Consider the following 22,118-nt stretch of genomic DNA (forward strand, 5'->3'; position numbering starts at 1 on the left):
GCATGACGTTTGGAGGCTTTGGCGAACGGATTTAGGACGTGGATCATGGATCGAGTGGGGAAGCGTGTTCGAGTATTCTGGTCTGAAGAGGAGGAGTGGTTTGAAGGTATTATTCAAGAGTTCGATGAATCCCAAGGATACTACGTCATCTATGACGACGGTGATGAACGGTGGGAATCGGACGGCCAACCGATGCTGGTTGAAGGAGAAGAGGAGGCTCAGACTGCTGCGAACTATGAAGAGCTGAGGAATTCGGATCGAGCACCTCAAATGATGGAGCCTCCAGCGTCACCTGGAAGTGACTACGATGATGACTACGAAGGAATAGAGCAAAGCGAAAGCCACCAACAGGTCGACGATAGCGTTGAAGGTGAGGATCTTCCAGTTGCACATGACACCCAACAGCAATACGAAGAAATCAACAATAGCGAGGATGACGTCGATCAGGAAACCTACCAGCAGGATAAGGACACGGATAGACACGTTGATGATCAGTTGGAGAGTAAAGACGGTCGGGAAGAGAATGATGTTGAGGACCGTGGAGTTTCCACTGGTGACGACGATTTGGACGAAGCGGGTGATGATCAGTCTGTGGCTGAATCGGAGATGCCCCAAACCTTCGGAAAAACGAGCGAGACAACAGGTAAACGTCGACTTCCTTCGACAAGTACACCACCTTCAGCTGTACCAGTTCCAACGAAAGGGTTGTTGGAAGGTAGAGTTCTACGAGCTACTGGGCTACAAACAAGTCGAGCGCTTGCTCCCAATGCGTTTGTCAGGGTGTCGTTTGTCGAGTCTGGCGATGCGACTCATGCGAGTGCCATGCTTCGATGCAAGGAAACACTATCAACCACTGGTATCGTTCGAGGCTCCGTCAACCCGGTGTGGAGTGAAGATCTAATAAGCTACAACAACCAGCCCAGCAAAGATAGTGGTGATGGAGGATTCCAACTTGAACTACTTCCTCGAATCATACCCCCTGGAACGAAACCTGCATGGCACCAGCTTCCAGGCGACGTGCTTTTCACTGTGTTTTCAGCCCCCAGATCGAATGGTAGTGCACGCAATGGAGCGAACGAGCATATCGGCCAGGCAACAATATCATTACGAAGACTATTGCAGGATTTATTGACCATATCCTCATTCACCACTCGCGTCCTCGAGCTTCGATCGCGCAGTGGTAAGCGTCTCGGATACGGCAATACATCGGCACGAAGTCTATATGATGATGGTAGAGCTGAAGCCCCAACGTTAGTTGTTTCTTTCAAGTTTATCCCAACGTACGAGAGTAAAACTAAACCGAAAGCACTCCGTTCAGTGGCAAGTGCGTCAAGATTGGACAAAGTAGCCCCCTCTAAGGCATCTTCTAGACTAGGATATCGACAAGATAAGGCTCGAAGTGCAAAGAGAACAGCTCCTGCCCAAACAAGTAGTAGCTGTATTAATCGCCGGCGGTTTGAGAAGCAGATCGCGAAGGATAATCGGTCTTTTGCTAAGCGTTTGCAGTGGAAAGAGGCTCGTCGAACTCGTCAATCGGCTCACGCAAAAGCTCAAGAAAAGAAGAAAGTGACGCCACCTCAGCATGGTGCTCGAAAGCACGGACACAAAGCTCATTCCGGGATTAATCGGACCAAGTTTGTGCAACAAATTGCAGCGGAGAACAAAGCGATCGGCCGACGGCTGCAGAATATTCTCGGCAGTGACGAAGGAGCTCGCAATCCCGAGAAATTCAGCAGTTGGGCTGCAGCAGAACCCAAAGACAGTTTAAACTGTGACTACATGGATAGAGATAAGCTGCATGCACAGGATAAGCGGTGGCAACGACAAGTCGAGCTTGATTATCTAATGGAAAAGGCTCAGACAAAGTACCAGCAGCAGCACCAAATGGTAGAGGAAGGCATGGAGCTTCAGGAAGCAGTTGCTGCACTGAAAACACAGTTGGACACACTGAACAAGGGTGTGCTGCGTTTAGATATCCTAAACAAGAAGGATCAACACGTCCGCGATTGCCTACTTCGTGCTGCTGTAACTTCTGGAAGCTCGACCGTGAAGCCATCACTACGACACCCGAAGATACCAAACAAAATTTCGTCCAAGACATCGACTCAGAACAATCATGAAGACAGCGATAGCTCCGGGAAGAGCCGTAAGGAGCAGGAATTGGAGCTCTTAACACAGCATCGAGATCGTCTGCAGGCTGACAAATACAGGTTAAGCCAAGAGTTAAAGTCTCTGAACCAACAGGACGTCGAACTGGACAATGATATGAAGGATCAACAATCGAAGTGGGAATACGCGCTAGCTACGCAGCTTTTCCATCGACAAATGGACAAGAAGAACGCAGTTCAAGCTCAGCAAACATTTCAAGAAATGAAGAGGAGACAGAAAGCCCTCGAACTTTGTCGTGAAGAAGAAGAACAGTGGGTTTGTTACCAAGCGCATCAAGAACTTACACAACTACAAATTGCAATTCAGATCTTAAAGGACCAGAACGGTGAGGGATCTCGAAGTTTAGGTAAACCTCGAGCCTCAAAGTCTTCTTCAACTGCAGTTTGCGAGTACTTGACGAAGAAGATTGAGAAGCAAAAGAGTAAATTGCAGCGGCTTCAGGATGAAGTGGAGAGACGACGGAATGACTACGAGGCAATGTTAGTGAGCGGTGGATACGAGAGTCTTCGGAAACGTGTGCAGGAGCTGCAAAAGCTAGTATTCCTGTGTAAATCACAGGCTACACATGTAAAGAAAGCAGAGAGAATCTCACAACGGAAGGGTGAGCAAGTGGACATGGACTTCCAACGACGATTGTTTAGTGAACAAACAGAAACAGACATATTGCTGAAGAAGATTCCCAAGCAGTAAATGAAATAATGCAGTACCTATCGTTTTTACCAGCCCATGTTACGGTCGAGAAGCGTATAGAGTTTCTCGTTGTACGGCGCGTAGAATGCCGTCAACTTGGCACGAACTGCATCGTTGATGGGGTCGTACTTGCGTGTGTTCTTGGCTGTCGTATCCCTGATGCGGTGGTACGGCAGGTCCAAGAAGTTGAACACCTTGTCCATGGTATCCTGTACAACACGACATAAGCAAGTTAGCAACAGCAGTACAAGACAAGGCAATGAAACATAGAGTACGCACATGAAGGTTCTCTGTAGTCTTGAACTCATCTAGCGTGAGCAACAGCACGTTCTCCTTTCCATACGCCTCGATCCATCCCGACAGCTGCAGCGCGTACAGACCACGAGCAACGAACGAGTGAGCACCGTGGTCGAAGGCAAGACGTTTGTGCATGATCTTTTCATCAAACTCCTCGAAGCACATGTCCGGGTGCACACCAAGCTTCGAGAGCTCTTCGATCTCGTCGTCCACGATCTGCTCAAAGCTGCGGCCTTGGAGATGATGATGGCCACGGTTGCGCTTCTGTTTCTCGGATCCCTCCGTGTCTGCAGTCATCGAGTAGTGAGAATACGCGCGCTCTACGGGGTTGCGCATGATAGCGAGAATCTTGCAGCAGTGCGGGATCACTTGTTTCATCCGGGTGATCACGGTCTTTCCGCCGAGCATGTAGCTGGGCGTAGCCTCACCTGACATGAGTGACGGAAACCGGTACAAGATCTTCCTCTCCAGAAAGGTGTCCTCGAAGTATCGAAGGTGCTTCTCGGCACCCTCAGGTGTCGACGGATCGGGCAGTTCTTTGTTCCAGCGCCAGTCAAAGTAGTGGGTCTCTTTGCGCTTAGCAGGCCACACGAGATCATGCTGCAGGATGTAGTCGTATAGAGAAGTAGTGCCGGCCTTCTGTGCTCCAATAACGACGAACGAGGGCGGTACGCGCTTGCCATAGTCAGTTGATAGATCCACCGAGCGACGTGTCTGCCAGACAGTTGTGCCTTGCTTGAGATCCATGCGGTTAATGGGAAAGCTTTCGTCTACATAGTCAAAGATCAAGTGCACGCGGTGTTGGTCCCAGTTGTTCTTGACACGATGGCGACTGATATTGTTGAGTTCGTAGAGATTGCCCTGCTTGAGCTCGTAGCGCTGCATGTTCTGGTCGTTGGGACCCACCATGAAGTCGATATCCGGGCTCGTGAACACTGGAATATGCATGCGGTGTGTGAAGTGCACCCAGGATCCAGTGTCGTGATGCACGGGGATATCTGCTCCAGGCGGCATGGAGGCCAGGATGCAGCGCACAACGCGGTTCACGGGGACATTGATTTGCTCGAAGACGGGGTTGAGCTCCTTCTGCCACGAGTGGAACCACGGGAACGTGAACACTTTTTGGAGGTAATCATCACAGAAGATAAAGACGACTTTGCCGATGCCCCACGTGTCGTGACCAGCGCGGCGCACGGGTACATTGTCCTTCTGGTTGGCAGGGTCCCAGAGCTCCCTACCGCCAGCCCGGATGCGCTCCTGTAGCAACGTAATATCGATATTCTCCTGGACCTGCACGACCATAGACATGTCCTTGGCGACCTCTTCGGGTAGCTCCTGCATCGGAACCTTCTTGTGTCTGTTTGCAGTAAAATAGTTAGGAAGGTGGAATCATCATGGCAATTTTGACGTCCACTTAATGAACGCACTCAAGCGGGACTTGGATGAGAGCCGTCATGGCTTATCGGTGTACGGTTAGAGGTCTTGGTGGTGTGTGTAAGACCCGATGCGTGGCGTGGTCGCAGCGGGGAGCTCGGTCGATGCGGTCCAGCAGATCAACGACGTCTCCACTACGTCAGTCAGCTGCCACACCACAGACACATCAATATGAGGTTCGACACACTATCAATGTTTAAGCGCAAATTTCGCTATTCAAGCGGGCTTAGAAAATATGATGGATGTTGCGAGAAGGTCGCACGAGTTCATCGGGCCCAGCCAGCCAACCAGTGGCCTCCCCTGCGTGGTTGGTTCCGAGCGCGGCCAAAGCCGTCGACAGTCTTTTTGCGGCGCCGTCTTCATCAAGTTTCAATTTTAAGACTAGCAATATGGTACGTTGCCTTTTGGCGATTGATATGAGGCCAGCGTCAATGCGCGCGAGCCGAGATCGTAGTGGAGGTGAGCGTCGTCGTCTCGGCGTTCTGGTCGCACTGTTCGCAGCTTCGGAGCTGCAATAGAGCGCCCTCTATCACGAAGCAAAAAAATGGATCTGTCTCCCGCGTTCCGCCCTCGTTGACGGCAATACAAGCAGCGAGGAAACTTGAAAAAAAAAAAAACTACGAGCGATGGACGGACGTAACAGAGATAACAGGACGTTAAAGCAGGCCAACAAACGGGCAGGAAAGCGGGAGACAGACACTCGGGCAGACAGCGATCCAGAACAAACACTCGTCCACCTTCTCTACGATCAGATACAGGTTCTACGACTTCTGCTAACAGGTTGCCTTGTGTGCTGTGTGCTCTCGTACAGGGTATTGATCTTGTCGCTGGTGGCAAGGTCGTCGGCAAGAAGAACCGCACGAACCCCAAGTCGGACAATGTGTACCTGAACCTTTTGGTGCGCCTGTACCGCTTCCTGGCTCGTCGCACGGACGCCAAGTTCAACGACATCGTGCTCCGTCGCCTCTACCAGAGCAACACCAACCAGGCTCCTCTGTCGCTGGGCAAGGTCGCTCGCTTCATGAAGAAGCATGAGGGCAAGATCGCTGTCGTGGTGGCCACGGTCACGGACGACATCCGTCTTCTGAGTGTGCCCAAGCTCACGGTTTGCGCTCTGAACTTTACCGAGGCGGCCCGTGCCCGCATCGTCAAGGCTGGCGGTGAGTGCCTGAGCTTCGATCAGCTGGCTCTGCGTGCCCCCAAGGGCACCAACACGGTGCTTCTCCGTGGCGCCCGCAAGGCCCGTGGCGTGTACGCCCACTTCGGCCACAAGTCGACGCTCGAGTCGGTGCACACGCACGACCACGTCAAGCCGTACGTCCGCAGCAAGGGCCGCAAGTTCGAGCGTGCCCGTGGCCGCAGGAAATCGCGTGGCTTCAAGGTGTAAGCGGCTTAGCCACAAGCACACTGAAACCAGGCTTTCTCTGTCTTGTACTTCCAGACGTGGGTGGTACTGGAGGTTGTCTTCGAGTGGCGAGTGTGGCAGTTGGAGCAGCAGTTTGGCTAGGAATTGTTGCGTGCTGTCAGCGAGTGTTTCTCGCTGTGTGGCGCCGATGCTGCAGTCGTGGAGACGGCTTCGTGCTTGTCAGCGGTTGGAATAAACAAAACCCAGGGAATAAAATTGAGACGCGCACCATTATTTGTCTTTCTTCACCTCATCTGTTAGTGCAACCAGTCAATGCAAAACACATTATGTAAAGCAGAATACCGGAAGTGGTGACACGTGTAGACGACGACGTTGAAGGAACCCTTGGTGCTTGTTTTGACTCATTTCCTACGCGAGAGAATGTACTTGAGTTTGGCGACGATCTCGGCTGTACGACGAATGAAAAGATGTGCAATTAAATTAGTCCGCTGTTGACAGTAGCAAATACCAGACTATTTGACGTACCGCATTCGTATGGCGAGTCTGCTGTGTAGTCTGTAATGATCTCCTCGATGCTGTCTTTGAAGTAGATCTGGAACTCGGACGGGTCTTGGTTGAAGCGCACCCAAACCACACCGGACATAGGCCTCTCAGCCTGCGAAAAAGCACAGAGTAAGATACTAGAGCTTTACACAGACAACAACAACAGCAATACGTACGATCTTGGTGGACTTGCTCGATGTGATGACGCGCTCTCCCACTTTGCGGTTGTAGATCTTGTTGAGATCGATACCCAGCATACGCTGCTGCTTCTTGCCGTACTTGTTCTTCTTGATAACGTGCCATTCCTTGAACATTGCCGCTGTAACATCGTTGAACATAAACGTCTCGGGAGGCGGACGAGAGCGACTGTCGACATTAGCGGTTTCCTCCACGGCTGACGGAGCGGGAGCAGAGATCTGGGGAGCATCGGCAAAGATTTCTGATAACATACACACTCTCGTTAGTCTTTACTACCCACGTAATATAGCTAGACAGCAGCAACTTACTCGTGGCGAGTGTAACTTCGTGCAGATTCAGCGGTCGCAACTTGGTGTGCATGTCGATCTCATCGCTGGCCAGGTCCAGACGTTCGCGGTCTGCCTCACTGATCTTAAGCACGTAAAGCTCTTGGAAGAGCTGGAGTCGATGCTTTTTGTTGAGCGTTGGAAGCAAATCTTGGCCCACAGTCGTGCCGTCAATGGCCACCACTGTGTAGTCGTCGCTCTTCGGCCTGATCAACAGCGTGATTAGCAAATGTTTTCCATAGTATTACTGTAGACAGTGATAGTCCGCACATGAAGATCTTGAGGAAAGCCTTGTCGTTGGGCAGAGGTGCCTTGGTAGCAGCAGCACTGGGTTTCGCCGCTGCAGTGGGCGCAGCAACGTCTATAGAGCACAACACAGTGAGTAATCGACAAGGACAACCCATCAAACAGAGTGCAATACCAGTGGGGGTATCACCCGAAGGAGGGCATGCATCAGGACGCTCGCACAAGCAGTATTCGTGGCCCCCAGCGTCACCAAAGTTCTTAATCTTTCTCGAACGATCCAGTGCTGCCGTCAACAATACCACATCAGCGCTTAATGACACAAAGAATAGCAATTTTTATTAACAAACCTGGGAAGTCTTCATCTGGAATGCCATCGGAGTCATGTAGGCGAAGCTCGTAGCATTCAGGGTGGCCGTAATACAGCGCCGGTTGACGAGCATCTACATGATGCACACGCAAAAGCTCTTGAATAGCTTCGTCTACTGTCGATACGTCGTACAACTGTAACACAAGGCAAGAGTCAAAACCAACTCCCACACTCTGCCCCAACCGAAACCTACATCGATTTTCATCTCGTCCCTCGTGGGCAAGTAGATCGTCAGATGCAGAACAGCGCCCCCATCTGCTCCCATCATGGGCGGTCTCGCACCGCTTGCCGCTGCTGGTCCCTTCAGGGCCTTGTCCAGCATTGACGACTCGTGAAAAGAGATCGGTGGGACATCCTCCTTCTCAAAGGTGAAACCATCGTCCGACTGCTTTTTATCGGCTCCAGCTCCTTCCTCTTTGTCACCATTCTTCACACTTGCAGCCGCGCTGCTCTTCTTGTCGGTACGTCCAGCCTGGGTAGATGTCCGTCGTCTCGACACGTTGCTAGAGGCCACGCTCTTCTCCCTGGTTTCTCGCGTCTTGGCTGTCGCATCATCTCCAGCCTTCCCACCGTTGGCCGTCGAGATATTAGAGCTACTGCCCTTGCGCAGACCCTTTGGCGACTTCTTACCCCCCGATGATGACGACGAGGTGGACGCTAGAGGCTTGAAGGCAGTCATCTTGTCGATCCACGAATTGCGCAGCTGCGACTCCATTTTAGGCGATGAATTGTAGATGCGATCCACCTCCGAGTCCTGCCGATCATGGAAGGTCGGGCTGTTGCAGGCAGCGAGCCGCATGAGTCCCACCATGTGGTTGAGTTCGCTCAGCTCCGTGAACTGCATGGTGTCCGCAGTGTAAATGGGAATGCAACAAGCGAAACCTCGCTTGAAGAAAATAATTCACCTCTCTAAAGGAAACTAATTATTCAAGTGAGCATTTACTCACTAGATCTATAAATTACATATCTATACGATTAGATTCATGTTAACTACACCGTTGTGTAGCCACTGCTCGATCTACTCGTCAAAGCGTCGAAGAGAACCAGACGATCGTCTCACGTCTTGCTCGCAGCACTTCCCAGCATGTCGTCGTCGGGAGCAGCCGCAACTGGCGGGGCGGACGACGCGCTCTTCCCTCCGTCCAAGGCTGTGATCCTCATCGGCGGACCCAATCAGCAGGGCAACCACTTTCGCCCGCTGTCTCTCGACCTGCCTAAGCCGCTCTTCCAATTGGCAGGCCGTGAGATGCTCTACTTCCACGTAGAGGCCTGCGCGCGCGTGCCCAACCTCAAGGAGATCCTAATGATCGGGTCGTACGACGAGGGCCTCTTCTCGCGCTTCTTCGACTCGGTTTGGCGCCGCTTCAACGTGCAGATCCGCTACCTGCGCGAAGAGAAGGCGCTAGGCACAGCCGGCGGTATCCGCTTCTTCCGAGACGAGATTATGGACGGAGACCCTGCCCATCTCTTTGTGCTGCACTGCGACGTGTGCTGTTCCTTCCCTCTTAACGAGATGATGCACTTCCATTTGAAGCACAAGGGATCTTGCACAGTGCTGGGCAAGCGTGTGTTCCACGATGAGGCCAAGAAATACGGCTGTCTGGTGGCAGACCCCGTAAGTAAGGAAATTCTCCACTGGGCTGAAAAGCCTGAGACCTTCGTGAGCGACATTATCAACTGCGGCGTCTACCTCTTCGACGTGTCACTCATGGACACGATTGTCAGCGTTGGTGACAAGCTCAGTCGACAGAGACTTCGCAGCGAGTCCAGCTCGGAAGCCAACACGCAGTATGATCTAAAGAAGCTCTTTCCTGAGTTCAGCAACCTCGACAACCTCCGGTACGTCTTTCAGTTAGGAGTTGCTTTTCTGTGGCAATTTGGTTAACTGTTGTATGTTCGAGGTTACTGTAGACTCGAACAAGATGTGTTACTGCCGCTGGCTGATCAACACTGCCTTTATCTGTACGAACTCGGCGATTTCTGGTGCCAGATCAAGACACCGGGCATGGCTATCACATGCTCGGAGCTGTACATGCAGCGGTTCCGCTTTACAAACCCCAGCGCTCTAAGCACTACGGGAGGGAAACTATCACCGATTATTGAAGGTAACGTGGTGGTGGACTCGTCGGCCAATGTACACCCGACGGCCAAGTTGGGCCCGAACGTGACGATTGCAGCAGGTGTAACCATCGGACCTGGAGTACGAGTTGCCCACTCGATCATTCTCGAGGGCGTGACCATCAAGGATCACGCCTGCGTGCTCTTTTCCGTCATCGGTTGGAACTCGATCATTGGCCAATGGGCTCGTGTCGAAGGGCAGCCGCCGAATGCATCGCAGATCCAGGTGCACTCGGCAGAGACCGCGCTAGTACGCGATGTTACAATTTTCGGTGTGTCTGTTGTGGCCAATCCGGAGGTGATTATCCGCAACTGTATCGTGCTGCCACACAAGACTCTCACGCAGAGCTACCACGATGAAATCCTATTGTAAAGAGCTCGTTGTTGGCTTCGTTTGTGGCGACTGGTACCAAAGTCGATCGGTAAACCATCAAAATAACATACTAGTATATTGATTGACGAACTAGCGCCACGAATACCTGCTTTAATGGAAAACCATTCATCACCTTAACAGTGAGCTCAACCGACGAGGAATGAGCGCGGTTGGCACGTTTAGTAGCCCATCCTTTCTGAGCTCCTGTGCGATCCTTCTTCTTTTTGGACTTTTCATCTTGGTTTATTAGGTATTCAACAACCAACATTCTGGTCATCTCTGTACGTACTTCCAGAGATATCGAAGTGTATCGCTGGATTCGCTACAGTAACTCGTATTTCTGACTCGCACATCGGCCAAACTCGAATTAAATCCGCGCCCCAGTATCGGCCACCTACCCCAGTCCGGTGGGCACATGATCCCGGTTCAGAACGGACTTTTAAGGATTGACTGAACCTGTGCCCAGTCGGTCACTGTATATAGGACAGGTCTATCGTTGTGAATACGGCCACCAACAGAGCCACAGTTCATCAACGGATGCAGATCAATCCCATAATTCTCCACAAGTTGATGCAACAGCTTTGCAGAAGACGCTGCAGTATTAGCAGCAGCTATCCAAATGCCGACATCCGCTGCAAGCAGTGCCAGCAGATCAGTTGCACTATCACCAACATACACGACCGTAGGCTTGGTCGCTGCATACATCGACCGTACGTTGTCAATCCACCGCGCTTTATCCATAGGAGACTGCACCTTCACATTGATCTCTCCAGTCGTCACTCCCTGCTGATCCGCCTTCATGTCTAGCCAAACAATACAACAATCGGTCAGCGTAGTTCACATCAACACTCGACTCTGCACGCACCATTGGCGATGATCTGCGTCGGTTCATGTACAACTCCAGCTTGAGTTATCACAGACTCCACCAGCTTTTTATTCCAATTGACAGATATGATTTTCCAGTCATCGGCAAGTGCTAGTGTCTCGGCGTAATTTGATCGGACCTGCACGCTACTCGCAACCTTGACAAGGTCCTGGTGCCGAATGCCCTCCAACGCTCGGCACTCCACAACCCGCTGCACCGACCGCAGATCCACTGCAGCGTATCCTTCCAGAAACTCGTGTAAGCCTGCGTCGTCGAAAGTTCTGCTTCTACTGGAGATGAGCTCGCGCTGCCGCCACTTGGTCTCATAGCTCCCGATGAACTCTCCGACTTCGTCGACATACTGCGTCACCAGTTGCTGTTGCGTTGAAGCGGAGCTTGAGGAAAGCTGGAAGAGCAGCGAGGTCGTGTCACGTACAGTAATAGTCTCATCAAAGTCCACGCACAGCAGTATGGGCCTTCTCAAGATGGTCCTATGGCGACTCATCACATCAAGAGTGATCGACGATCACCGATTACTGATCGTGAATCTGAAGGGGTACGTTTGGTATCGTACCCCAAGCGTACCCTACTTTGACTTTTTGGCTCAAAAAAGACAAACGGCGACCAAGGATGGCATCAAAGGATGAGACGTTGGGGCAGACCAAACAGCGCCACAAGCTGGAACTGCGTGTACGAACTCTTCTCTATTCACTTAGGCAATTTTCTCCCGAATCCGACCTCTGTAGCTCTCTCTAGCGCTGCAAACGTCGGATAAGTCGCCTCGTGTTCTAACTCTCATTCTCCCCGTCCTAGACACTGCAAAATGACGTCAAGGCATTCCAGAAGAAGGCAAAGAAGGACCGAATGAGCAAGAAGGACATCGAAGCGCAGGTTTTGGCGATGGAAAACGCCGTGAAGGAGCGTCACGACGCAGAGCTTAAGGCTTTTAAAACGGAGGAAGACGAGGCCGAGACCCCCGCTGCAGCACCAGCTGAGCCTGAGGCTGCAGTACCCTCCAAGCAGGCCAAGGCCCAGGCCAAAGCTCAGCGCAAGCGTGAAGCCAAGAAGCAACAGGAGCGCGAGCGTCGCGAACGCATCGAAGAGGCCAACAAGAACACTGTCAGCGAGCGTCAGATCGAGGCCGATATGATCCTGGCCCAGCTGGCCAGACAAGGCCTCAAGATCAAGGACATCCCGTCCGACGGACACTGTATGTATCACGCTGTGGCGGACCAGATGAAGCAGATGAATATGCCTATCGCGGACGAGGTGGCGGGGTTCCAGTACCTAAGAAAACTCACGAGCGAGTACATGCTGGCACACCCGAATGATTTTCTGCCGTTTATTGCGGTGGATGAATCATCTGCCAATCCGGAAGACGCGTTTGTGACGTATTGCGATCGACTGGCGAATACTGCCGACTGGGGTGGACAACTGGAGCTCCGTGCTCTGGCCTGCGCTTTACAAACGCCCATTGAGGTGTTCTCCGCCCATGGTGACGTGCTCGTGATGGGCGACGAGTTTGTTAATGACAGCGCGCCCAAACTACAACTGACCTATCACCTACACTACTACACGCTAGGCGAGCACTTTAACTCTGTCACACCAGTGTAATCGTGTGAGCTAGAGCCACTGGACTCTTTGAACAAGGATGTACATCCATCAGGCTGCAGTTTTACGGATAAAAGACAACATCGTTCGTTACTCGTTAGCTATGCTACACAGTTACTACACGCTCAGACACAACTGTTCCAACGCAGCACGGCAATGAGATGCAAGCTGGGCATCACGGTGTTTCGCGTGAAGACGAAGGACGCGTACACTGCGTTCATCGTTTACACTGAAGGCCGCAACAGACCGCGGGTCAACTTCCGACACCAGTCTGGAAAACGCGCCTAGTGCTCGGGCACATTCCCGGAGTAGCTCAATCGAAAACAGTGAGCGTTCACTTGCATCCTCAAGCTGTGCCAATATCACGGGCGTGGCTTGGATTCGAAGCTGCTGTGCTGTCCGACGAGCCAAAGATAATTCAGTATCTGGGAACCGCGGGACGGCGCGAGCGATGTTAGCCAGCGCTCCGACGGCACATCGTGACATACTGAGGTCTGTAGCTTCAGCGGCTTGAATCAATGGCGTCACCAGGTCAGCATGGGCAACCAGACAGGAGTTCTGAACGTCCTCTGTGAGCTCTGCAAGACCAGCACAGCCTTCACGCATTGCATCAAGATACCGAGACGTAAGCATGATTTTCATCGCCTCGACGCCGGAGCTGGGCGTCGGCTTTTTGAGTGACAACGTTCGCCAAATCTGCGACCCAAAACCATCACGATCCGAAGAATGGGCATGATTGTGCTGGTTTGATCCGTGGACATGATCACCTGAAGCTGAAGAATTATCCCTCGCAACGCGTTTTTGGCCGCTACTTTGCGAGCACGGCAAGGCAGTGGCGTCGATAATAGGCGACAGTTTCTGGTGAAGAATACGATATAGTCCGTCCCACAGCAGGACACTTCCGCTGCGTCTCTGGAATTCTACAAGTAGCGTGCGTTGATGTGCATACACTCGCACTACAAACTCGACGTGGCTGTAGTGCACATACTTGAGGCACTTGAACTTGCACTTGAGTGGATGGAAGATGGCTTCAATGCCGCAGTCTGCAAACAGCGCCGCTAGAGTCGATGTCACCTCTGCAGCAGCAGTTCCAGCTCCAGTGTTTGTCTGTTTGGACTTGCTGTAAAAGTGATACGGGTCGACGGGATACGGTGGCGGAGGCAGCGCCGGCGCGATGATATGCTGCAGTACAGACGGTAGTCCTTCCTGTCTGTCTTCCTCTTCTACATCCATGACACTGTCCAAGTCTTCCTCCTCTTCCTCCTCTAATTCATCGTCACTACCCAGTCCGAAATCATGTCGACCCGTCTTGGGATTCACCACGTACGACGCGAAGCTGCTGGTGCTGCTGGTACTGGCACAACTGTTTCCACTGGCAGTACGTGCCCTTCTCAGTCGTCTCCACTGCTCGTACGGCGTACTCTGCCCTCCTCCACTACTGTTGTTGCTCTCACTATGGATGCTGTGTCCACTAGAACCAGGCGAGAAGCCACCGGCGCTTGCATTCGCACTCACTTTGGCTGTCCGGCTGCTGCGGAACACCGGGGCTCCCAGCGCTCCATGACTACGACTAAGAGCGGCCTTGTTACCGCTCCCTTCGCTGCGTCGGAGCTCCATCTTGGATGGCAATCTGGACGTCGACGAGCGTAGCGAAGCTGACGCCGCGGCCGCAGACGACGACGTATGCGACGAAACGAGGCGCGGCGGGCCGTCGAAAAAACCGCGCGAGTTGTGATGCACCTGCTGCGAAGGCGTCGGCCGTTGGTGTTGGCGGTGATAATGGTGCTCAAGCTGCGCGATTGGTTGCTGCTGGTACTGGCGGCGAAGGCGGCGTGCTGCGGCGCGGCTATCGACGTCACTGCTTCCGTTGGCCAAGAGAGCGGCATTTTCCTGGCCGCTGCTGCGAGAGCGCTGCATGGTCGGGATGGTGCGGCTGGTGACGACGCTCGATTGAGAGCCGCCGCTCTTTCGGTCCCAGGTGCCCGGCGAGGCCATGGTAAAGAGAGCCTCGCCTGATGATGAAATGAGGGCTGTCGGAAGGCCGGACTACATGTACAATTCAAGCAACTGATTTCACTTGAGTTTTGTATTAAGGTTCGCGATTAAGTCCGATGACCGCACTTTCTTTCGCGCTGGTCGGAAAAAGCGCAGAACGTTCAGATTTGGGTAAAATAGAGGAAGACTGACAACCCAAATTTGACAAGCAAATCGGAAAGAATGCTTATAGCGGCGCTCGCTGCATGCGCCCGACGCGCGATCTTGTCTACATGTACTGTTGAATCCAGCGCTTGAGCAAATGCAAAAACTGTCTATTTTAGTATGTCCATATTGCAAGCCGCCAGCGTAGCAAAAGACTCCGCCACCGTACAACCAAACACGACCGACGAAACGGCTTGCAATCAGTAGCAAACATACACCTATTTCCGCTGCGTGGGCAGCCATCTGTGGTCTTTGCTGGCGTTTTTCTTGCGCTTCTTGGCCATAAATTTGGACAGCCTTCCGGTCTCCTGCAGGTCCTGGAACTTGGCCTGGAGTTCCAGCTTCTTCTTGTCCTTGCGCTGCAGTAATCCACCACAGAAACACTGTCAGTTCCCCTCTCTTTCTCAACCACACCTCCAATAGCAACAAACCTTGAGGTAGAAGGCTCCCTTCCCGCTCGCGACAGCCTCACGCTCCTCGCGCTTCCGCTTGGTCAGTGCGCTCTTAATCTTTTCCTGCTTCTTCTTCTCCGTCATCGCCTGCTGCCGCAGAGCGATCTCGTGCTGCATCAATAACACGATACAGTACAAATATCAGCATATCTCCACTCATTCTGCATTCTGTCTTCCATATACTGACTTTGAGCTCCTCCTTCTTGGCAGAACTCTTGCTCTTCTTAAGTTGCTGCTTCAGCTCCTGCAACTCGCGCTGCTTATACTCATCCAAAAAAGCGTAGCTTTTACTGAACAGCTCCTCGTTTAGACGGCCGCTTTGCGCCTCAAAGCGCGGGTCCAGCACACGCCTCTTCTTGACGTCCACCACCTGTCGGAATCGGCCCACGGCGCGCTTAGAACTGAGCTCCAGCGGCTGGTTCTTGTTGGCGCGGCGCGCAGGTCCGCTTGGCTCTGTCTCACCCTCCGTCTGCACAGCGAAACCCTGCTTCTTCTGGCGCAGACGCTCCTCCAGAGGCACGTCGCGTGCGTCGCTCGACTCCTTCGCCTTCGCCATTGTGCAAACTGAGACCAGTTATAATTGATTATTAATCAATTATAAAATAATAAATATAAAGTAGTATTTGTTGTATCAATTCAAGTTGGCTACATACTACTCGTGGTACTTAATCGCTATCTTGTATCGGATTCTTGCCGTGTCAGTGGATATGCTCCCCATGTGCCCAGACAAAAAGCCCACCCCCTTCGAGTGCAGCATATTTCTAAGCAATGGTCTTTCCAATCACGATCTTAGTCTCGCAGTCATGTCAGCTGAGAATTTTTAAAACTTGGCATTTTGCTTCAAAATCAAAGCGTACGCAGGTTCTGTCTTCCACAAGTAGAGGTCCCATACGCGCTTCTTATTGAACTTGGCCAAGTGATAGTACTCTGCTGTGCTGACACCGATAATTTACTGACCGTGTTGATTCTTCGCAATGCGCTTCCTCGAATCTTTTTTTCGAAAGCGACGACGTCTGTGGCGACGTTTGCGCTATCGACCTTGCCGTTGCTGTGGATGATATCCAGTTGACGCAACCATAAACAGCATTCTAACATCGAACACCAGGATCGATCCCAATGAAAATGTCTGGAGTGTAGCCATCTGGTAACTCGTCAAGTGCCAAATCCAAGGTATCTTTCTCCACAACATTTGTTACTCGACTTTCGCTAGTCTTCCTCCTTTTCCTTGGAGTCGTTTTGGTGTCTGTGGGTTCTGTGGTATGCATTTCGCGCTGGAGTAGTACCGAAGCTGCATAGCCATCCGTCGTGACTTGGTTACCGAACTTGCGGGTTCTGGTCTCCAACTCGGTTACGTTGAAAATCTTGCGAAGAATACCTTGGCGATTTAATGTCCAGGTAGCAAGAGCTGCTTTAGTTCTGCATTCTAGTCTCACATCGCCATTTACGAATTTTTTCGCCACCGGATCATCGTAAATGCGACAAAAGAGCCCGTACAAAGTCGTCGCGTTCAGTGTAACGTGAGATGGTATGAAAGATTTCGATTGTGGTAGTAACGAGTAGAGATGAGCTCCTCTTGTCTTTGGTTGTCTCTCCACAAAACCCGCCATCCACGAAAGCATGTCGTACACCTTCGTCACCTAGATTCTCCCGAATTGTCCATTGCCAAGGCTCCATACCGAGCAACTCACGTAACTCACGCTCTTCTGGAGTCCGCCACTTATCCCAAGCACCCCACGTTTTGTAGTAGCTGTTGGATTGCCATTTGTGTCAAACCCCTGAACTTCTTGGACATGATAGCAGCTATCAACAAGTTTCTTGGTTTTGTTGTAGCTCAGTTGAATCTTCCCTTCCTTCGCGTACCGAAATCTAACGTATTGGTGCAGTCGCCGACGAAAGTGTAGAGCCAACATGTTGGCAGTATTAACCGTCATTGTCGTGGCCATTTAGTTTATCATGGCACCGCAATACTCCCATCGACGGTGACACGTGGGTTGGAAGCTGTTGTCAAAGTTTCCAGTACATTAAAAAAAGTCTTGTTGAGGTCGGGGTATTTGGGGTTCGTCTTGTACCGATCTCGTTTCTCAGTCGAACCCAGAGAAGCAGCGCAGCACGGTAAAAAAAACATCGAGTTGAGTTCAGGAAGCGGTTCGCCCTGATCGAGGCCGCGGAGGATATGCACTCCCGCGATTTTCCATCCAATGAGCCCCACCTGGCGGAGAACGATAATCGTTCACTGGAGCTCTTTGCGCAGGAACTCCAGACCACAGACTTGATTCAACTTGCGACTGACGCACTGGTACGCGTACGGTATAGTTGTTGCTGCCGTTCTTTTGCGCTTACGAGCCATATCGCCAAATGACAAGTGATAGTTCTTTCGTAGGGCGCTACGAGCTATATTGTGACGAAGTGCCAAGGCTTCCAAGACTCCGGCTGAACATGGGAGACTTCAACATGAGTTCAGATACATTAGAAACGATACACAATATTTTATCGGTTCGTGGCAGTGTACTACACTTCAAGATAAAATGTCAACCAAAGGTTGTGGTCAGCAGCGAGTCACGCAGACCTGCGCGAAGTGGACGGCACTTCTCATCTACCCAAAATGGGTACAGCACCAGGTGGTTGGTGCTTCGTTCCTACTTATTTTTTGCCTACTATTTTGCCACCTCTCATCAACCGCTGGTCGCTTCGAAGCAATAATTGGCAGCAGCTTGCACGTCACCTTTGTTCTTCAGCAATGCCTCGTCTGCCAGCTCGCGAGAGAAGCCCATGTCGAGTAATTGCTGCACTCGTTTAGACTTGCGGAATCGAATTACAAGACTGAGCTGCTGTATCAATTCAACTCGTAGCAAATTAACCCTTTCGCGAACGGGTACTTTTGACCTGGCTATATTATAGTATAGAAGGTCAAGTCATTAGTCCATCAAAGGGGGCATTTTGCCCCCCCCTTTCATAAACTACGGTACTACAGCAAATCTTCTACAAATCCATGTAGTTCCAGTAGAAAGGGCGATTCCGCTTTGTCCACACACACAAAAAAATGAAAGGGGCCATTTTGCCCCCTTTCGTGGATGACACGAGTGGCACTCGAGGATACCCCCTCCAAAGGGGGCAAAATGCCCCCATTGACCACGAAAGGGTTAACAAAAAGTTTTACAAAACCCAAGTATTTTTTAGTTGCAGTGACAGTGTAACAGTTTGTAGAGTATTTACAATCGTGGCGACAACCATCCTCGTACCGCTTTCGTGTTTGCTGTAAGTCGTTATCTTGGAGATGACTCCTCGCGCCGACTAGGTTGGCGTACATATATCTAAATCCGAGGCTTTATCATCAAGATATTTTGGTCACTTTGTCAGTGCTTCGACAAGGTCCACATTATCTCGCATCCCCTGATGACAATCGTAACTAAAAGTTTCACCAGCGTGTTTTATGGCAAGTTTCTGATGACGTTTACATTCTAGAACAGAACGCTGTCGAACACAATCGGCTATTCATGAACGTAACTAGAGGCATAAGCTCCAGCTTCGTGCGGACATTATTGTCTACTTCCTCTGGCTGAAAATGATTGCATGGGTCGTAATCAAATGAATGTTGATTGCCCAAACCTCAGTCAAAACAAAGGCTAATTGGACCAAAACAAAGCTCTGCATCTCTGCTTTGGATCACTGGCGACCGCAACTCAATGCATCATCTGTAGCTGTTGAACAGTCAGTTTTAATTTAAACTGGTACTTATATTTATTCTCTTGTTGCCCTCCAATAAACTGATGCGCTCAGTTGTTGGCAAAAGGAGAAGTGAGCTCTCTTTGCTAGCTAGACCATCATCGCGAGAGCGGTGCTGCCTGTTGTAGGGAGATTATATCTATTCTGATTGGATATTTATTTGCAACTTAAAGTGGCTTCACCCATCCTTATCGGTAGAGCCACCTATCTGACCAATGGACACTTACCACTAGCCGGTGGTATCTCTGGCAATTCAGCCATCAATCCAACACTCCCTCTAAGTGTTCATCGCTGTCAGTAGGTCTCTTATTTCAGTTTTGCCTTTCAGTACTGTGAATTGTTTTGTAGGAAGAGCTTTAGTTAGGATGCCTGCTGCCAACTTGTAGTCGGGCAGTATTCAACTATTAGACGTCCTTCTTCTACTAAATCTCTTGTAAACAATAATTTAATCTGAATGTGCTTGCTAGCTTTATGGTTTCCAGGATTCTTAGTAATGCTGATAGCTGATCTGCTATCGCACCATACCTGCACAGGCTTTGTTTGAGGAAATCCCATTTCCGATAGCAAGCGCCACAACCATTCGCATTCTTTTGCACCTTCACTTAGTGTGATAAGTTCCGCTTTTGCTGTGGACAGGGAAACGCATCCTTGTTTGCTACTACACCTAGAAATACTGCAGCCAGCCATTTTAATCACATATCCTGTGATCGATTTACGTTCTTTTGATTGCCACGCGAAGCTTGCGTCAGTGTACACTTCGTAAGTCACGTCTCTCGATTTCCCATCAAGGAATAGGCCGTACCTTGACGTCCCTTTCAAGTATTTCAGTACTCTCTTTGCTGCTTCCCAATGTGTGTTGTTGTAGCATGACAGGTATTTGTTCAATTCCCTTACTACATTTGCAATATCTGGTCGTGTACCTGTCACTAGATATTGTAGCGACCCTATTATTCCAAAGCTGTGTGCTGCTATTTGTTCAGCCATCATCTTAGTTTCAGGCTCGATCTCAAGGCCTGTGACTTGGGGAGTCGCTACTACTGAGCTGTTCTCAATGTTATACTTCTTCAGTAGTCCTGATATGTACTGATACTGTGAGATGGGCATTGTCTTCTCTTCTCTGTTCCGTTTGATTTCCAACTTCAGGATGTAGTGGACGTCTCCAACATCCTTCATTTTAAATCTCATAGACAGTGCTGCTTTGACCTTATTGATCAGTCGCATACTTTTTGACATGATCGTTAGGTCATCATCATATACCACAATGATTACCCATTCATCTCCCACTTATTTTATGTAGAGGCAAAATTCCTTGTTGCACCGGACAAAACCCAACCTTTTGAGATACTTATGAAGGACTTGATACCAAATTTGGGGTGCTTGTTTCACTTTCTGGAGTTTGCATACTAAAGCCTCTTTGCCAGGAACATGATATCCAGGAGGCTGTCTCATATAGAATGTTGTGTTTCCTTCCATAGTTCCATTTAGGAATGCTGTGTGGACATTCATTTGATGAAAATGACAGTCCAATATAGTGTCGATAACTAATACCAGCCTAAGTGACTCAAACCGAGCTACAGGTGCATATACCTCATCACAATCAACACCAAACGCTTGGTGGTTTCCTTGTGCTTCTAATCGGGCCTTAAACTTTTTGACAACTCCATTTGCAAGGTATTTAACCACGAGTACCCAATGACACGGTAGAGCTTTCCTACCTGGTGGTAGCTGCACAAGTTTCCACGTGCCATTATCTATTACAGAGTATTCGAGATCCAGTGCTTGCCGCCATTGTTTATTGTATGGACCTCTTAATGCCTCTTTTATATTTCGCGGAATTGGAATCTTATTCTGAATCCCATCTTCATTAATGACATTATCCACTTGTGCTTGAAAGCACATGTAATCCCTGAATAGTGCTGATCGTTTAGTCTCACGTCGAGTTCACTTTAAGGATTTAGCAGTTTCTCCCACTGCTTCTACTATCCCTCCTTTTTTTTTCTTAGACTTTCCCATGGTTTGGGGTTTATCTTGTTGCACGACAGAATCTCCCACTGTTTGGGTAACCTTTGTGCTAGTACCAGTAGTGTTTACGCCTTCTCCATCTGCACACGTAACTAGGCTAGTACTATATTGTGTATCAAACATGACATTACTTGAATGCAGAAACCTGTTGTTATATACATCTAGTAGTCTGTAGCTTTTGTACTCCTCAGATATTCCCAAGAAACGGCATTTAATAGAGAACTTTAGTTTTTGGAATTTGCCCTGGAACTGGAATAACCCGAGTTGCTCCAGGGCGTTCTTCCAATTGGCTGCGCTTTAAACTTTACTATTTTGGAGCTTCAAGCTCGGAATAGATTGTCACTTGTACTGTAGTGCGTATAACAAAACGAAGGGTCACAACAATGCGGCTTGATGTCACGGACCGCGAACTCCAGCTCGTCTTGGCGGCGTTGCTAGCGCTAGGAATGGATATGGATGACGTCATGAGCTACCTTGTCCAGTTCATAAGCACGAGGGCGCTACAAGATCGCGTTGCACTAGCCCGTAAGCCATTTAACCTAGCTGATCTTGACGCAGAAACGTGCAAGCTTCGCCTTCGCTTCTATCCCGAAGAAATTCTGGTACTTGAAGAGGCCCTCGGGCTTCCGGCTACGATCTACACAGCGCAGATGTGCCCCATTCCACGGCAGGAAGCATTGTGCCTGCTGCTAAGGCGCTTGGCCTATCCCAGTCGATACGAAGACCTTCGATCCGAATTCATGCACACTGCCCCTGTGCTTTCGTCAGCAGTAAACACTACGGCCAGGATGATCTACAGCAAGATCCAGAATAAAATGGAGTTCGATCACCGGATGATCGGGTGCTACAAGCAGTACTCTGCCGATGCAATTTTCGACAAAGTGAGACGGTTAACGAACTGCATTGGATTTATAGACGGGACTTTTCGTCGTACTTGCCGGCCAACCCGTTTTCAGCAGCAAGCATACAGCGGCCACAAGAAGATGCACGGGATTAAATTCCAGAGCATTACCATGGCAAACGGATTGTTTGTTTCTCTACATGGGCCTTTAGAGGGGCGACGGCATGATGGTTACATGCTGCAGGCAAGTGAAGTTGAAGCCAAGATGGAAAACTATC

The 22,118-nt window shown here is 50.4% G+C and overlaps 12 protein-coding genes across 13 annotated transcripts; 5 read left to right on the plus strand and 7 right to left on the minus strand.

Moving 5' to 3' along the window:
• Positions 1-45: 45 nt before the first annotated feature.
• On the plus strand, positions 46-2,894 carry PPTG_02267 (hypothetical protein; the record flags this gene model as incomplete). The annotated part of the gene is made up of 1 exon (XM_008893323.1): positions 46-2,894. One exon carries the CDS (start codon positions 46-48, stop codon positions 2,857-2,859), a length of 2,814 nt encoding a protein of 937 aa, XP_008891571.1. The 3' UTR covers positions 2,860-2,894.
• Positions 2,769-4,745, minus strand: PPTG_02268 (hypothetical protein). Its single transcript, XM_008893324.1, has 3 exons — positions 4,584-4,745; positions 3,139-4,513; positions 2,769-3,068 (listed from the first exon to the last, which is right to left on the minus strand). The coding sequence occupies exons 1-3, from the start codon at positions 4,610-4,612 to the stop codon at positions 2,886-2,888; spliced, it is 1,587 nt and encodes a 528-aa protein (XP_008891572.1). The 5' UTR covers positions 4,613-4,745; the 3' UTR covers positions 2,769-2,885.
• A 115-nt stretch (positions 4,746-4,860) lies between these two features.
• Positions 4,861-6,226, plus strand: PPTG_02269 (hypothetical protein). The gene is made up of 2 exons (XM_008893325.1): positions 4,861-4,982; positions 5,402-6,226. The coding sequence occupies exons 1-2, from the start codon at positions 4,980-4,982 to the stop codon at positions 5,975-5,977; spliced, it is 579 nt and encodes a 192-aa protein (XP_008891573.1). The 5' UTR covers positions 4,861-4,979; the 3' UTR covers positions 5,978-6,226.
• On the minus strand, positions 5,180-8,556 carry PPTG_02270 (hypothetical protein). Its single transcript, XM_008893326.1, has 8 exons — positions 7,830-8,556; positions 7,617-7,770; positions 7,445-7,552; positions 7,294-7,384; positions 7,006-7,229; positions 6,676-6,938; positions 6,482-6,611; positions 5,180-6,404 (listed from the first exon to the last, which is right to left on the minus strand). Exons 1-8 carry the CDS (start codon positions 8,478-8,480, stop codon positions 6,358-6,360), a joined length of 1,668 nt encoding a protein of 555 aa, XP_008891574.1. The 5' UTR covers positions 8,481-8,556; the 3' UTR covers positions 5,180-6,357.
• An 84-nt stretch (positions 8,557-8,640) lies between these two features.
• On the plus strand, positions 8,641-10,267 carry PPTG_02271 (hypothetical protein). The gene is made up of 2 exons (XM_008893327.1): positions 8,641-9,475; positions 9,548-10,267. Exons 1-2 carry the CDS (start codon positions 8,721-8,723, stop codon positions 10,125-10,127), a joined length of 1,335 nt encoding a protein of 444 aa, XP_008891575.1. The 5' UTR covers positions 8,641-8,720; the 3' UTR covers positions 10,128-10,267.
• Positions 10,175-11,628, minus strand: PPTG_02272 (hypothetical protein). The gene is made up of 2 exons (XM_008893328.1): positions 10,993-11,628; positions 10,175-10,930 (listed from the first exon to the last, which is right to left on the minus strand). Exons 1-2 carry the CDS (start codon positions 11,495-11,497, stop codon positions 10,554-10,556), a joined length of 882 nt encoding a protein of 293 aa, XP_008891576.1. The 5' UTR covers positions 11,498-11,628; the 3' UTR covers positions 10,175-10,553.
• On the plus strand, positions 11,354-15,099 carry PPTG_02273 (hypothetical protein). Its single transcript, XM_008893329.1, has 2 exons — positions 11,354-11,682; positions 11,806-15,099. Exons 1-2 carry the CDS (start codon positions 11,623-11,625, stop codon positions 12,604-12,606), a joined length of 861 nt encoding a protein of 286 aa, XP_008891577.1. The 5' UTR covers positions 11,354-11,622; the 3' UTR covers positions 12,607-15,099.
• Positions 12,645-14,646, minus strand: PPTG_02274 (hypothetical protein). Its single transcript, XM_008893330.1, has one exon. The coding sequence runs from the start codon at positions 14,596-14,598 to the stop codon at positions 12,721-12,723; it is 1,878 nt and encodes a 625-aa protein (XP_008891578.1). The 5' UTR covers positions 14,599-14,646; the 3' UTR covers positions 12,645-12,720.
• On the minus strand, positions 14,670-15,840 carry PPTG_02275. Of its 2 annotated transcripts, XM_008893331.1 has the most exons (3): positions 15,442-15,840; positions 15,234-15,365; positions 14,670-15,161 (listed from the first exon to the last, which is right to left on the minus strand). In XM_008893331.1, the coding sequence occupies exons 1-3, from the start codon at positions 15,808-15,810 to the stop codon at positions 15,021-15,023; spliced, it is 642 nt and encodes a 213-aa protein (XP_008891579.1). In that variant the 5' UTR covers positions 15,811-15,840; the 3' UTR covers positions 14,670-15,020. The 2 variants fall into 2 exon arrangements, with proteins under 2 accessions (XP_008891579.1, XP_008891580.1); XM_008893332.1 differs by having other exon boundaries at positions 15,234-15,840.
• A 502-nt stretch (positions 15,841-16,342) lies between these two features.
• On the minus strand, positions 16,343-17,197 carry PPTG_20904 (hypothetical protein; the record flags this gene model as incomplete). Its single annotated transcript, XM_008894331.1, has 2 exons — positions 16,343-16,615; positions 16,931-17,197. The coding sequence occupies 2 exons, from the start codon at positions 17,195-17,197 to the stop codon at positions 16,343-16,345; spliced, it is 540 nt and encodes a 179-aa protein (XP_008892579.1).
• Positions 17,198-17,484: 287 nt separating this feature from the next.
• On the minus strand, positions 17,485-18,025 carry PPTG_20905 (hypothetical protein; the record flags this gene model as incomplete). Its single annotated transcript, XM_008894332.1, has 2 exons — positions 17,485-17,684; positions 17,977-18,025. 2 exons carry the CDS (start codon positions 18,023-18,025, stop codon positions 17,485-17,487), a joined length of 249 nt encoding a protein of 82 aa, XP_008892580.1.
• Positions 18,026-21,382: 3,357 nt separating this feature from the next.
• Positions 21,383-21,996, plus strand: PPTG_02276 (hypothetical protein; the record flags this gene model as incomplete). Its single annotated transcript, XM_008893333.1, has 2 exons — positions 21,383-21,852; positions 21,915-21,996. The coding sequence occupies 2 exons, from the start codon at positions 21,383-21,385 to the stop codon at positions 21,994-21,996; spliced, it is 552 nt and encodes a 183-aa protein (XP_008891581.1).
• Between the last annotated feature and the right edge of the window lie 122 nt (positions 21,997-22,118).

The sequence above is a fragment of the Phytophthora parasitica genome, assembly GCF_000247585.1.
Source record: "Phytophthora parasitica INRA-310 unplaced genomic scaffold supercont2.2, whole genome shotgun sequence".
NCBI classification, from domain to species: domain Eukaryota; phylum Oomycota; class Peronosporomycetes; order Peronosporales; family Peronosporaceae; genus Phytophthora; species Phytophthora nicotianae.

What these genes read in the sequence shown, in the direction of transcription:
- PPTG_02268 (XM_008893324.1), bottom strand. Translation starts at nt 4,612, where the DNA reads ATGACGGCTCTCATCCAAGTCCCGCTTGA. An exon ending in CTCATCCAAGTCCCGCTTGA is followed by an intron (nt 4,514 to 4,583) that starts GTGCGTTCATTA and finishes TACTGCAAACAG; the next exon opens with ACACAAGAAGGTTCCGATGC. An exon ending in AGACTACAGAGAACCTTCAT is followed by an intron (nt 3,069 to 3,138) that starts GTGCGTACTCTA and finishes CGTGTTGTACAG; the next exon opens with GATACCATGGACAAGGTGTT.
- PPTG_02270 (XM_008893326.1), bottom strand. Translation starts at nt 8,480, where the DNA reads ATGCAGTTCACGGAGCTGAGCGAACTCAACCACATGGTGGGACTCATG. An exon ending in TCCAGATGAAGACTTCCCAG is followed by an intron (nt 7,553 to 7,616) that starts GTTTGTTAATAA and finishes TGTTGACGGCAG; the next exon opens with CACTGGATCGTTCGAGAAAG. An exon ending in CGAAGTTACACTCGCCACGA is followed by an intron (nt 6,939 to 7,005) that starts GTAAGTTGCTGC and finishes GTATGTTATCAG; the next exon opens with AAATCTTTGCCGATGCTCCC.
- PPTG_02271 (XM_008893327.1), top strand. Translation starts at nt 8,721, where the DNA reads ATGTCGTCGTCGGGAGCAGCCGCAACTGGCGGGGCGGACGACGCGCTC. An exon ending in AGCAACCTCGACAACCTCCG is followed by an intron (nt 9,476 to 9,547) that starts GTACGTCTTTCA and finishes AGGTTACTGTAG; the next exon opens with ACTCGAACAAGATGTGTTAC.
- PPTG_02272 (XM_008893328.1), bottom strand. Translation starts at nt 11,497, where the DNA reads ATGAGTCGCCATAGGACCATCTTGAGAAGGCCCATACTGCTGTGCGTG. An exon ending in GACGCAGATCATCGCCAATG is followed by an intron (nt 10,931 to 10,992) that starts GTGCGTGCAGAG and finishes TTGTTTGGCTAG; the next exon opens with ACATGAAGGCGGATCAGCAG.
- PPTG_02273 (XM_008893329.1), top strand. Translation starts at nt 11,623, where the DNA reads ATGGCATCAAAGGATGAGACGTTGGGGCAGACCAAACAGCGCCACAAG. An exon ending in GCCACAAGCTGGAACTGCGT is followed by an intron (nt 11,683 to 11,805) that starts GTACGAACTCTT and finishes TCCCCGTCCTAG; the next exon opens with ACACTGCAAAATGACGTCAA.
- PPTG_02274 (XM_008893330.1), bottom strand. Translation starts at nt 14,598, where the DNA reads ATGGCCTCGCCGGGCACCTGGGACCGAAAGAGCGGCGGCTCTCAATCG.
- PPTG_02275 (XM_008893331.1), bottom strand. Translation starts at nt 15,810, where the DNA reads ATGGCGAAGGCGAAGGAGTCGAGCGACGCACGCGACGTGCCTCTGGAG. An exon ending in CCAAGAAGGAGGAGCTCAAA is followed by an intron (nt 15,366 to 15,441) that starts GTCAGTATATGG and finishes TTATTGATGCAG; the next exon opens with CACGAGATCGCTCTGCGGCA. An exon ending in AGGGAGCCTTCTACCTCAAG is followed by an intron (nt 15,162 to 15,233) that starts GTTTGTTGCTAT and finishes GGATTACTGCAG; the next exon opens with CGCAAGGACAAGAAGAAGCT.